We start from the raw sequence: 14,174 nt of genomic DNA on the forward strand, positions 1-14,174 counted from the left end.
GAGAGAGAGAGAGAGAGAGAGAGAGAGAGAGAGAGAGAGAGAGAGAGAGAGAGCTGGCCTCTTTACAAAGCCAAGTCAATTAGAGAGCATTTCCTGTCGTGGGCTTGGGAGGGTGGAAGAGAGGGAAAAGTAAAGACAGAACGGAAATGTCAGTAATCATAAAGCCTTATCTAATGGCTCTAAAAAAGGAGCATTCTAACTGAGCTGACTATGTAAGGCATTCCTCTTCAAGAACTTAAAATACAGCCTAAGACTCTAGATACAATGTATCCCCATCACTTCCAAAAGAAAACCATAGTGGCTTCCTGTGTCTAAGCCTGTGTTGCTTCTGCCTCACACTTCCCTCTTGGATGGCACTAAGGCCACACTACAATCAAACTGTCAAAGTATATAGTGTATACAACACAGGAGATTCCCCACAGACACTACCACAGGGGAGTTCTGCCCCAGGGCATTCTTACTCTCACAGACCCTCAAGTCCTGTAACATGTGCAGTGTGGCTTATACAAGATCATACAGACAGAGTAAGAGCATTCCTCACACACTGTGCGCTCCCTCATCAGTCAGGTAGGCACGGTGGAACTTGTGCTAGGACAGCCCAATGAGCAGAGACTGGCCCCTTCCAGCCCAGAACCAAGTAACATGTTAACGCTCTCCTAAGTTCCTGTCCAATGCTAGCAAAGGACTCCAGTGACAAGCAGCATACGTCCCCAGTCTCTCATGCTCCCTTGAGATGCTGAGATAGCCGCAGAGCTCATCCTAGCTTCTATCCCACAGTTCACTGCAGAGCCCTCCCTTTCTTCCTGTCTCCTATGGACCCCAGCAGCTGCCTCACTTTCCTGTCTTTTCCAGCTCCTCAGCCATTCCTCTGGGCCTGTGGCCCCAACTGGGTATGGCTAGGCAGATGTGAGGGTCCAGAGCACCAGGGCTCAGGTCTCATGACTCTTGGGAGAGGGACGAGCAGCCCAGCGCTTCCAGATGTTTGCTTTTTAGGGGAAAGAATGAGAAGCAGACCCATTGATGTGCCCGCATGTCAGTAACAGTTCATTTCTGGCTTTGGGGGAATAAACTGAGGACTCGTGCGCTCCAGCGTGGAGGATGCAATCAAACATGTGCTCGGAAGCAGAGGAAAGTTCCAGCCAAGCATAAGGGCTCCATTCACATGCGCCGGTTCAAAGGAGTCAGGAAAGGGCATCTACTGAAGCAGCTTCTTTTTCTCCAGCTTCTTTTTCCTATTACAGGGTTATTTATGTGAGTACATGCTCTGCGGGGATCTGTGAGCCTCAGTTGCTCCACGGGGAGGAGCCGTGGTAACTGCAGATGACAGATGTCTCAGCTATGGAGACACACACCATGTGTGACTTGCTGATGAAACCCGTGGAGGGAGCTCTGCTGTAAGGGAACAGAGGCAGCAGCCTGGGGGTAGGGAAGTGTTCTGGAGGAAAACACAGACTGAGGCTGACCCATTCTGAGGTAAGCCAGCAGCTCAGGCTGAAGGGAGGTGTGGGCACACAGGTAACCTTCCCATCAGAGGCATCCCCAGAGCTGGGCTTACCAACTTCCCTTTTCTTTCCTTTGTGTGTGTACGTGTATGTGTATTATGTATATGTATGGTGGGGACATGTGCATGCTACATCACACATACGGAGCTCAGAGGGCAAGTCTGTGGAACAGCCTCTCTTTCTCTTCTTTACACACATTCCAGGATTAAATGCCGAGCACCAGGCTTGTGCAGCAACCACCTCTGCCAACTGAGCCATCCTGCTGGCCCAAGCAGTGGCATTGGATTTAATACAGACCAGACTTAAAGTCCATTGAGAACTTGAGAAGGTAAACTGTTAGTGTTTACCTGAAGGAAAAAAAAAAGTGAAAACAGTAACATGTCCTTATTCAAGTACACCACACTGGGATTGTAGGTCAGTGGTACAGCCCTGGACACACACACAGGCCAAGTCCTAAATTCAATCCCTGTAGCAACAGAACAATAAAAGCCCCACACTGAACCTTTTCTCCCCATCAGCCCTTGGCCCCCACCCTGGAGAGTTTTTTCCTATGCGTTCTTAACAATCAGTGTCTATTCTGCTTTCAAAAAATATAAAATAGCAACATAAAAAATATACTTCTTTTTTGGGTATGGGGCTTTAGTTTATTAAGACAAGCGTTAGTTGGCTGGAACTCACTATTTAGACCAAGCTGGTCTGAAACTCAGAGAGCTGCTTACCTCTGCCTCTGCCCCTAAATGCTGGGATTAAAGATGTGTGCCAACCCTAACCCTAACCCTAAAGGCTGGCCAGGTATTTCTTCAGTGGCTTGGGAGAACAACTTAGAAGTGAAAACTCAGTCCTGACCATCGTGATTCCATGGGATTCTCGTGAGCTGAGAACAAAGATCATGAGCCCGAGATGCAGTAGAACAGAGTCAGAACCGACGTCTCAGCTGAAAGGTCGCAAGCACGAGAAGTCCGGGTCTAAGTGGAGGATAGAGGGAGTGCCCCATCATTGAGGAGAACCGGGGGATTGTCTAGTCCATTCTAGTGAGCAGGGGGAGACTCAGCCTCTGTGACTCCAGAGTGGGAGTGAGGACCACAGCAGGACAGTCTCCGTTTTGTCAACAAGCTAGAGGAGGAGAGTACAGACCCAGCTCTCCTGTGTCCCTCATGCAGGACAGAGCTCAGCCAGATGAACCAGCCGACGGATGAGCCTCATCCCTGGCCTCCCAGCTTGGCCTTCCCTGGACTCTACACCCAACCAACCTTCACGTTGGCAAGAACAGCTTGCCGCATGTGTAGATGACATTGCGAAAACATGTTCAATCCAAACTCGGTGGGCTTTTAAGAGCAACCCCCATGTGCTCAGAACCCTTTCTTGGCCTGAGTGTGGGTAGCCTGGAGCGCCCAGCAGGGACTCTCCCGTCTCCAGAAGTCCAGGAAAGAGTTAAATATTCTCTGCACTTGACATGGTGGCTTCTCACCACACACTTCCAGATCCCACCATTCTCCAAGCAGCTGTGCAGCCAATCAAAGCAGAGGAAGGAAATTATCCTGGCCAGCTGTCAGCCACCGAGCACTGATGGCCATATATGGTAAAAAGCACTGTCAGAGCTTGTCGGCCTGCAGGCCGGCTGCTGGGACGAGGCAGTGAGCGGGCGGCAGCAGGAGCTGGACGAGGTGAGGGCGCACAAAGGACGGGCTGCTGCTGCTCATCTCTGGAGGAGTGGGGGAGGGGGACATCATCTGCTGGGCACACTGGGTGAGTCACAGCCCCGGGGCACACTGTGAGGTTCCTCAGCCAGCACTCTGTGCTTCATTGTTAACTGGGGGCGAGCAGAGCAGCCCTCCTCCCTGCTCCCTCCAGTGAGACTGGAGAACACAGGCACTGAGAGAGAAAGAAAGGGCCCTTCTGTGGCACTTCATGTGGTAATGAGGCCACGCAGCACTCATGTGGCTGGCAGCTCAGGACACAATTTACAAGTCATTGTTCTGCACCTGGTGCGCTCCCCCTGAATCACAGACCATCCCCCAGCCTCTGGAGACCCACACACTTTAGAGATTAGGTGCTAAGGGCATCAGACAGAAGCCGTTTCAGTAAGCAGTGAACTGGCAGGTCACAACACACCAAGAAATGGCACATAATAATAAAGCCCTCCACAGTGTCCCACAGCCACCTCTATACAGTGGACAGTCTCTCTGCCTGTCGGCGTGTGTATTCAGCAACATGGCAATGCAGCAATGCCAGTCTGGCAGGTGCAAGGGCCTTGATCACACAGAGCAGCTCCGCTGGAGGGAGCCTGTGAAAGGAGGAGACCATCAGTACACCCGGCGGGCGGGCGGCAGGCAGGCAGGCACAGCCCTCATCACTACCACGAGGCACAGGACACGCTGAGACTGGAAAGCCAGCACGCTGTGGGCCTGCAGCACCCGAGGCCAAGCTACTGCCTTGCTGCGCTTTCCTTCCGGGGACAGAGTGCACAGGAGGTTCAACTGGACCCCAAGTCCCTAAGGCCCCCAGACTCACATCGTGGAGAGAAGTCACAGGAAGATTTAGACGTGGAAGGTCGAGAAAACATGCCCCCAGCCCTGGACACTCCCTCCACCCCAGAACGGGAGAGGCAGCAGATGCCCTGAGCTCAAAGGTGACGGTCGGTTCAGGAAGGTCAGTCTCCGGACAACTGCATGGCACGGACTATGGAGTCTCATGTGTCTGACTCAAGCCACTGCCTCCTCCTGAGGTGGCTAAGGGGAGACACCTGGCTGATGGAGCTGTCACCGGCCCTGAGCGCTTGTCCTGGTTCTTCACCTACTCTCAAGGAAAATGTCAACTTTACACAATTCATACTGGAAATGGAGGGGGAGAAGGAAGACGATGATGACGATGACCAACAACAAATGTGTGATTTTTCTATCACTAAGCTACTTTCAGCTACTTCTGACTCACATGTTGGTTCATATGACACACCGATGATCAGATCCATTTCCTCTAGCATCCCATTTCCCGCATGCCAAAGAAGCCAACCTACACTGTGAAGTACCAGTCTGGAAGAGGCTGTGGCCACCGCCCTTGCCCTTCTCACACTGTCCCCTCCCTCACAGACTCTGAAAGCTAACACTCTCCTTGTGAAGTCTTGAGTCTGCACCGAGGGCCCGAGTGCTTCATGCAGGCACAGGCTCGGCACTGGGCAGACCCAGGGCAGCTGTCAGAGGAACGTTTAAAAGCAGTTACCCAGGCAAGCCCCTCCTGCCCACAGGCAGAGCTGGCAAAGCAATGGCCCCGCGGCCACTGGAAGCCGGGGTGGCGCTCACTCTGAGCCCGTGCGAGCTTCGAGATGCTGCCTGTGGTGAAGGGCTCCCAATGTAGATGTCATTTCCTCAGTGAGATGACCCTGTCCAGCATCAAGACTTTGATTGAAATCGCACCACAGTGCTAAGGACCTGCACACATGCATGCTCCATCCTCAGGGCTGCCCAGACCCTTGTCATTGGCAGTCACCATTGTCATGCAGAAAGCAGGCTGACCCAAGCTTTGATTCCTGGTCAGTGACATCAAGACTGTCAGCCAGCTGGGGACTGTCCACATGTGTTGCCCCCATGATGAAGTGACTGGCATCCTCAGGGGTGCCTGAAGTGGAAATTTCTGGGTACTTTAGAGACTCAGTTATGTCATGTGATGTTTGGCTGAAGCAGACACGGGTGAGAGGATGTTGGGCTGAAGCAGACATGTGATGTTTAGAAAGAATATAAATATAACCCCACAGACAGTGGCAAGGCTCTCGCATTGGTTCGCCTTGCACTCAGTCGCTGATCCTCGTATGTTAGAACTCCTCATGCTATTCTGGCAGCTCTGGCTGCTTCTGTGGACTCATGCTGATTTGGCAGGGCCTTCCAGTTTCTTCCGGATCCAGGCGCTGCTACTGACTTGTGTTTGGTGCTTCCGGATTAGACTGGACTACCACTACAGATCCATGTTTGATGTTTTGGACTGGACTGCAGATATCCTGACAGTGAAGATCTGATCTCCCCAAACAGTTACTTCTAAACAAGTCCACAGACCCCGTCTCCTGTTAACCTTTCTCTCCCCTGCCTCTGGTGGGTGGGCTGGAAGGGAGGTTGAAGTGTTTAAGAATCCTAATTAAAGTAGGTTTTGAAAACTCTAAGCCTACAGGTACCACATGGCCCTGAAGCAAAGGAATGAGGCTATGGGAAGAGTTCTCAGGGAGCACCCCGGGGCACAGGGACATCTTCTACCTGAGATGACTGGTGTGAAGAACAACAGACCGATGAGTTTGCACACCTGAACAGAGATGTCAAGGACTCGATAAGCGATGTCCACATGAAAGGAGTAGCATACAGAGCGACAGGCCCATACTGTGAGCAGACCTAAGACGTTCCTCGTCACCAACTCCGGCAGCTTGTGGACACGGGGGTGAGTCAGACACTGGAAAGGTCAGGCCAAGAAGCTCAGCTCCCTGGTGCTAAGTGGGACCTCCTGAGAGGTATGAGAATGGTGTCTGACTTTGGAGAAAACCCTCAAGTTACAAAAAGGCCGGGTGGGTACACAGATCAGCCTGCATGAATTTTTGAAGCTTACTGAATAGAAAGGAGCTGAAGTGCTGTACGTTAGTAATGATGTATATGGTAAGCTACAGTCATGCTGAAGTTCACCCGGAGGACAGGCGTGCACAGTCTAAGATCAGAACCATGAATATGAGGGAGTCCATTCAGAAAGGGTGTGGCTGCACACCTGACCGGCTGTGGCGACACACGTAGGCTCAGGAGATGGTGAGTCGCTGCTGGCTTTGGAGCAGTGGAAGGAGAGGAGGAGGAGGAGAGGAAAGACCACGGCCTTTCCCTGAGGTCACGATTCACAGCTCTACCTGGCATTTCTAAAGTGTTTAACTATGACATCTACCACACCTTCTATGGCAGGAGAATCCCCCTGTAGCACAATCATGCTGAAAGTCCCCCTGCCTTCAGAGAGCCCCTGCAGCAGGAGACTTTGGCCCAGTGAACTGGGACCTGTTCAATGTGGCTATGAAAAAGCTCCGGCCCCACCCAGGGTCAACTCACTGATGGCCGACTTCTGAGAAGAATTAAACCAACATGCCTTTGGGTGTTTGCTTTCTACCTAGTGGATATACGCAGGGTCAGACAGGTTAGCCACCTGGGGTGTGGCCTTTCACACAGGGCCCACGGTCAGGCTGCACGGTGAGACTGATGAAGCCTTCTGGAGTGTTCCATATGAATCCACTTGACGCATTCAGCAGGTCAAGGGTAGAAACTATTCTCAACAATTTCTGAAACACTTCCTGATTGCTTTCAGGTGCAGCCCTGGCAATTGCAGGGGCAGAGTGACATACAAAGACAGCTCTCTGGCAGAGTGACATACAAAGACAGCTCTCTGGCAGAGTGACATACAAAGACAGCTCTCTGGCAGAAGGCAGATGATTCAGGGGGCAAGCGGCCCCACACTACAGCAAGGAGCACAGGGGAGCACCGCTCCAAGAACACGCAGCCTTCTGGAAAGACTTCCTTGAGTCCTCAGAGTGCTTGGTGCAGTGCCCTGACCCATCCCATGCTGGTGAAGGAATGACAGATTCCTTCTCACACAGACAAGGGGCGAGGAGACATGGGCTCTAGTTAAAGTCCTCTGGGACCAATGGGTTACCGTAGAGGACAGGAACAGAAAAACCTCAGGGCTCAGCCTGTGTGGGGGACAGGCGGCTAAGGCTTTAGGAGGGACTCACTGGGAGACACGTGGGGGGGCACAGCATCTTCCCATCTCCAGGAAGGCTGGAGTCTCACCTGTTCAGTGGTGGTTTCAGCGAGATGCTGGCTGGTGCCTGTGTGTGGCTACACTCATGGTAAGCTTGGCTCTGACCTAGAATTTATTCTTGGGGTTGCATTTTGGTTTTTTGTTTGATTTTGTTTTTTTCAGATAGGGTCTCATCAGGGATCTCAGGCTGGCCTGAGATTCAGATCCTCCTGCCTCAGCCTTTGGGATCTCAAATGACAAGATCCTAGAGTGGGTATTAAATCTGGAGAAGGGCAGGAACTCACAGGAAGCATGCATCCTCCTACAAAGTACAGGGGGTAAAAGAACTGTGTAGTGTCCACCGCAGTGCCACATGTCCCTGTGGAACCTCAGCATCCTCTCCTCCTTGCTCTCCTGTAAACACCGTGGAGCCGAGAGTCCACTCTTTTCCAGCACAGGACAGGCATTCAGCTGTCTGTTCATCCCTGGTGTTTGCAGCTCAGCCAGTGCTGACAGGAGATGCCATGAGCTGCTGCCCAGTGTTGGGGGGCCTCACGGCTTCTGCTCTGGAGACTCAGATGAAGACGCAGAGGAGAATTCCTGTTACAGACTAGCTAACTTTAGAGTCGGGTGGCTGCATTTTGAAGACCTGGAGTATGTGACCTAAGACTGTGGGAAAGTAATATTTGCTAGGTTCAAATAATGATATATATAATATTATATATATATATATTTTTTTCTTTTAAAGAGTTCTCTCTACATAGCCCCATTGTCCTCGAACTCACTCTGTAGAGCAGGCTGGCCTCGAAGCCACAGAGATCCACCTGCCTCTGCCTCCCAGGATTACAGGCGTGCAACGACCCACCCAGCTACGAATGATGAGTTTACAACTTATTCCATACAGGAGGGTCTCAGTCTTGAGGACACTAAACCCAGAGGTGCTGGCATCTCACACAGAAGAGGCCTGCCAGACCGCAAACCAGAAGTCATGTCAAAGCAGCACACAGCTGGATTAGCGTCTTCACAGGGAGGACAAGAGTGTCTTCCTATATTTTTTATTTACTTATTTTTTACAATGCTAAAAGAATGTAATATAATAACCTAGCATGGGTCCAGGCAAAAAAGCACTCAGGCTGAAAACATGGCTCAGCAATAAAAAGCTGTTCTTCCGGGGGACCAAGGTTCAGTTTCCAGGGTGCTGGAACAACAGCTGAGAACTTACAGCCTGAGACACAATCATGGGTCTGTGAATCAACTGGGAAAACTTCAAAGCCCGCTCTCAGTGACAGGCCACTCCTAATTCCAAACAGTTCCACCAACCAGGGATCAGCATTCAAACGGATGAGCCTACTGTATCCTTTCCCACGCAAGCCACTGCTAGGGTTGACTCTGAACTCGGGACTCTTCCACTCAGCCTGTCAGGTGGCAGGGTCATAGGTGTGCATCACCATGCCTCCTCTGTGGCTGCGAATCAAACTCATGGCCCTGTGAGTGCTGGCAATCATCCTACCAGCTGAGCTACCACCCCAAAATTATGGTTTTAAAGCACGCTCTAAATTCAAGCTTCAGGGGCGTGTGATACACAAGAAGACCCTATCTCAAAAAGGATGTCTATACACACCCATGTATACATGTGTGTGTGTATTTACTCTCTATCTGCATCTGTTTTAAGGACACTCATAACTAAGCAGAGGGGTGGGGTGGTGGACAGCTCTTCATGCCAGGCTCAGAACAGCACTCCCTACTGTGCATCAGGCCCTAGCCTGGGTGGGGTGGACGGATAATCAGAAAGCCACTTGTCTTAGGATTACTATCACTGTGATGAGACACCATGACCTAAAGCAAGCTGGCAAGGAAAGGGCTGATTTCAGCTCACATTTCCAGGTCACAATCTGTCACTGAGGGAAGTCAGGGCAGGGACTCACACGGGGCAGGAACCTAGAGGCAGCAGCTGACACAGAGGCCATGGAGGGGTGCTGCTTACTGGCTTGCTCAACCTGCTTTCTTATAGAACTCCGGACCTCGACCCCAGGGATGGCTCCACCCACTATGGCCTGCCCTCCCCTCCATATTAAGAAAATGCCCTACAGCTGGAACTTATGGAGGAAATTTCCTCAGGTAAGGTCCCCTCTATGGTCCGATGACTCTATCTTGTATCAAGCTGACATAAAACCAGCCAGCACAGTTCTTACTACTCACATATGGAGTGTAAGCAAACACTGTCAAAGACCGCAGTTTGAGAATGCCTGATTTACACCTGCCTGCCGGCCTGTCAAGTCACCCAAAACCCAACTGCCTAAGATAGAGGCTCTATAGCCAAGCCAGATAACCTGAGATCAATGCCCTGGACCAATCTGTATCGCTATCTATAGAGATAGATTAAATAAAAGGCACTGCCCATCTCACTGCAGGGACAAAGGGGCAGGATGGCACAAGGTTAAGGGAGCCCTGGCCACGCCCATCCCATCATGCCCCACCCCCCTCTAGACAGTCACTCCCAGACACAAATGACCTTTACAATCAGAATGGGGAGGGACACCGGGGCTGGGAGCCCTGGGAGTGGCTCCTCCATCCAGGTGAGGAGTGCAGTTCTCAGAGCACCTGCCCACCTTACTTGTCTCAGGCAGGACTGGCAGGTCTCTGAGGTCCTAAGTTCGAGGGTGCGCTTTACAGGAAGTGCTTTGTGCAGGAGTCACGACAGACAGACAGACAGGCAGCAGGGAGGGAGAGGTGCTTGCTTCAGCTGTGCATCACGAGGGAGCCTGGCAGACTGCTCAGGGGACTGAAGGCCTGCATGCTGCAGGTGAGGCAGCTTGGGCACTTGTAGCAAGGGAGAAAGCTATCCCTCATGCCAGTCAAACACAGAGCCAACTAGTGCTTAACAAGACAGCCTTGTCTTACTCATCCTCCGAAAGACAGGAGAACGAGAGCACACAGCAAACCACACCTGCAGAGACCATGGCAGTGCAGCGTGCCACGGCTTGAGCAGTGTTACCAAAGAGTCCCGGCGCATGCAGGCTTATCCAAGCCGCCACACCTTAGCTGGGAACCTACTTACTCTTCAAGCAATGATCCCTGACAAGCCAATGTGCTGACTGCTTGTGTGTGTGCGGGTGCTTGTATGTGAGCACAGGTGTGTGTGTATGTATGTGCTGACCACTCGTGTGTGAGCACAGGCATGTGTGTGCTGACCACTCATGTGTAAGCGCAGGTGTGTGTGTGCTGACCGCTCATGTGTAAGCGCAGGTGTGTGTGTGCTGACCGCTCATGTATAAGCGCAGGTGTGTGTGCGGACCACTCATGTGCATAGGCATGTGTGTATGTCAATATATTTCTCCCTGTTACTGTTTCCATCTTGGATCTAAGAAGTCTTGGAAGACAGAGACTAACACATTTATATGTTCCCAAACCCTAATCACAAGACGCTGAGATTACAAGTCTTTGCTACCCCTCCCCCCCCATCTTGGGGTGAGTGGGGTGGGGTTCTGAGACAAGGTTTCACCATGTAGCCTGACTGGCCTGAATCTCACTATGTGGGCTGCCTTCCAAGTGCTGGGACTAAAGGTGTAAACCACCACACAGGGCCAGGAAAAGCAATCTACTAAGATACAGGTTAGAAAACAGTCCACAGTGCTGGGTTGGGGGTGCAGGGTGGCAGGCCACAGCTTGGTGACACAGGACTTGATTAGCATGAGTGAGGCCTGAGGCTCAATCCTTCCCCTACGAGGGCAGAAATGCTGCAAAGGGCAGCGCCGAGCCTACAAACAGCAAAGCAATGCTGACCTGTGATGGTCAGACAACAGTGAAACCAGACCTGGTAACAATCAAATATCAGCAGCAATGTAAAATCCACAACCCTCACTCAATTACCATCTATTATTATAGGGTAGGCATTTCCTGCCAACAGTGAGGGTGGTCCTATGTGCTACAGCATCAGTATGGTCACTGATGCTCCAGTGACCAGAGAGCAGCCCAGGAAGAGCAGAAACATCAGGATCAACTGACCTGCGGCTGGTAGCCAGGCCTTCCACCACAGCACAGGACTGACTACCACTCTCACCTGCTTGGCGTCTGTTCCCCAGAGTCAGACCAAGAAGAAAATAGCATGGCCTTTACGGATTCTGAAGACAAACCACTCAGAAACCGCCCCAGAGTGGACAGCTACCGGAGAGGAGATGTGCTGAGAACATAGAATTTCCAGGGCTGAGAAAGTCACTTTCACATATCGTGCCTTTACATTACAGAAAGAAAAATGAAGGGACAGGGTGGCAGAGCAGAAGTGTCGTGCTTCAGGGTGGCCCAGCCAGGATTCGATTTCCTGGTCTTCAAAGCCCAGGCCTCACTCCTCCCTCAGTGCCACTCACTCTGACAGAGCCACACAGTGAACACTTATTACACTGTAAGGCCTGAGACCACACGGAGCCTGGGAACCTACTGCCAAGAGAAGCCAGTCACCTAGTGCTCTTCTCCCTCCCCATGCTATCAGCGCGTTTACATTGACATCAGCCTCTCCTCACAAATGATGCTCAGGACAAAGCCACACAGGCAGAACCGCAGCCAAGAAAGGCCCCAAAGGCAGGCGGGCAAAGCCAAGGTGTAACAGAGGCATAGCAGTGGGGGAGGGGTCGGAAGGATACGTGTGTGTGTGTGTGTGTGTGTGTGTGTGTGTGTGTGTGTGTGTCTCCATGTGGATGTATCTTCTGCTGCCTCCCCCACCCCCTTTTTGAGACGGTCTCTCTGAGTGAATCTGGAGCTCACCAGTTTGACAGACTGACTGGCAGCCAGGGAGCCCCTAGGCTCCTCCTGCCTCCTCCCCTAGTGATGGGGTTACAGAGCAGCATCAGGACCGCCCCTCGTGATGGGGTTACGGACGAGCATCAGCAAGCCTGGCCTGTCAGAGGATGCAGAGGACCCGCAGTCAGGTCCTCATGGTAACTCTATCCACCAAGCTCTACCACAGCCAAGGACAAGGTGCAATCCCGTTCCCATAGAGACGGAGGGATGCTGACTAACGCAGGCCACTGAACGTAAGTAAGAACCATACGCCAAACAGGTCTCCTGTGAGCGCCGTCTGCTCACGCAGCCTTTTGTGGATGTGGAAGCTGGAGGAACTGTCTGAACCCTGTGCAAGATCAGCCATTCAGAGTTTATTTTGGGCTTCTTAATTGGCTTGTTCCATTTCTTTGAAGAAAAGAATGTCTTGAATTCATTCCTCGGTTTATAAAAAGAAAAATGCTTTAACTCCAGGCAGACCGTGAGTTCCTGACCTGGCTGACGGGCCATGGTTGTCCTCTCAGCTGGCTGCCCTGAGCCCTAGCAACAAAAAGTCAAGTTCCTGAGCGCTCCCCGCTACTAATAAAGGACTACACATGCTGGAGACGGCCCAGTGGCTAAGGGCATGTCCAGATGACGTAAGTTCTAGTCCCTGCACCCATAGCAGGGGGCTTACAACTATCTGTAGTTCCAGGGGACTCGATTCCTCTATCCTCCATATGCACATGTCCCCATAAGCATACACGCATGTGCGCGTGCACAAACACCCACACATAATTAAAAGGAAATCCTTGAAGAAACATACTAAACAGATGTGTGGGCAAACACACCTGACATTCACTTCAAACCCTCACTCCAGTCAACAGAGACAAAGTGTCCAAGTAGAAAGGGCTCCACTAATGGCAGGGCTCCGCTGACCTCCAACTAACGGCAAGACTCGCCTGACCAACTGGAAGGTGCACTAGAAGCAGGCATCTGCCCTGCACCTCCAGCACCGTCGGCCCATTTCTTCCAGGGCTGGTTCCGTTGTACAATAACCAATCCAGCCACAGAAGCCAGGCCCAGGTGCTAACCAGAACAAGCTAGTCCCGGACATCTGAGAGGGAACTACTGGAACCTTCCCCACGTGATATCAAGCTGCGCCCTTGACAGAAGGTGGACGTCGTGGTGACAACTTTCAGAACCCGAGACCCACAGTAAGGTGTGCCCTAGTTTCCCATTGCTGCCTGTAGATTTTCAGCGCATGGCGACGGCTGGCTGTACACACACCTGCACTTCCATGTCCTATCGGGGCACTACACCCTTAGCTCTGGAGCTCAAGACTTTTCCTCCTACAAACTAAGGAGAACAGGCACACAAACGCTCCATCTTACAGCCAGCTGGGACGGCTCGGGAAAGGCAAGTCAGGAAAGGACCGTGTACACCCTGAGGAGGGGCGCACACAGCCCCAGGCAGGACCTACCACTGTCAAACAGTATAAACCCCAGGCTGTAGCTTGCTGCCCAGAGACAGGATAAACCTTGAATCTTGTGTTGTGTCTGTCTGTGTGGACACCTCCAACACCCGCTACTCTGGCAGCAGGGCTGGGACCAGGGTCACAGTCACCTGAGCAACAGGACAGAGAAGCCGCAGAGCTAAAACCCATCCCTTGGGGCATTTTCTTGAGCTTGTGGTCCATTTACAACTCAAAACCCGAAAGGCCAGGGGCTGAAGAAATGGTTCAGTGGTCAGAGCCCTAGCCGAGGACCTGTTCCCAGCACCTGCATGAGGCAACTCTAGAAAACTAGAGCCAGCACTGTGCGGGCTCCCGAGTCACTCCACTCCTTGTATCTCCAGCTCCAGAAGGGGGTATCGCTCGCCCACTCACCTTGTGCAGAGGGAGCACCAGAAAGGCCCCTCCCCCGCTCGCTTCTATGATGATGGCCACGAATCTGGGGTTGACGGCACAAAAGGAACTGTCCCAGGTGACTCGGGAGACGCGGATGTCATCATAGCACTGGTCATTCTTCACCGCCTGTCCAAAGACGTGCCGGAACTTGCTCTGCCGCACCACTCGCCGCATTGTGTCTGTGAAAAGAGAGCAACAAGAAGTGTGTGAGAAACCGGGTGTGGTGGCGCACGCCTTTAATCCCAGCCCTCGGGAGGCAGAGGCAG

At 52.1% G+C, this 14,174-nt stretch overlaps 1 protein-coding gene across 1 annotated transcript in view; it reads right to left on the reverse strand.

Moving 5' to 3' along the window:
* Positions 1-14,174, reverse strand: part of Coro1c (coronin 1C) — a 67,386-nt gene that overhangs the window by 28,023 nt on the left and 25,189 nt on the right. The window contains exon 2 of the mRNA XM_021222587.2: positions 13,888-14,087. Coding sequence (XP_021078246.1) covers positions 13,888-14,082 — 195 coding nt within the window. The 5' untranslated portion in view covers positions 14,083-14,087. The remainder of the gene's footprint in view (positions 1-13,887; positions 14,088-14,174) is intronic.

Source organism: Mus pahari, chromosome 23 (genome assembly GCF_900095145.1).
Source record: "Mus pahari chromosome 23, PAHARI_EIJ_v1.1, whole genome shotgun sequence".
Taxonomy (NCBI): Eukaryota; Metazoa; Chordata; class Mammalia; order Rodentia; family Muridae; genus Mus; species Mus pahari.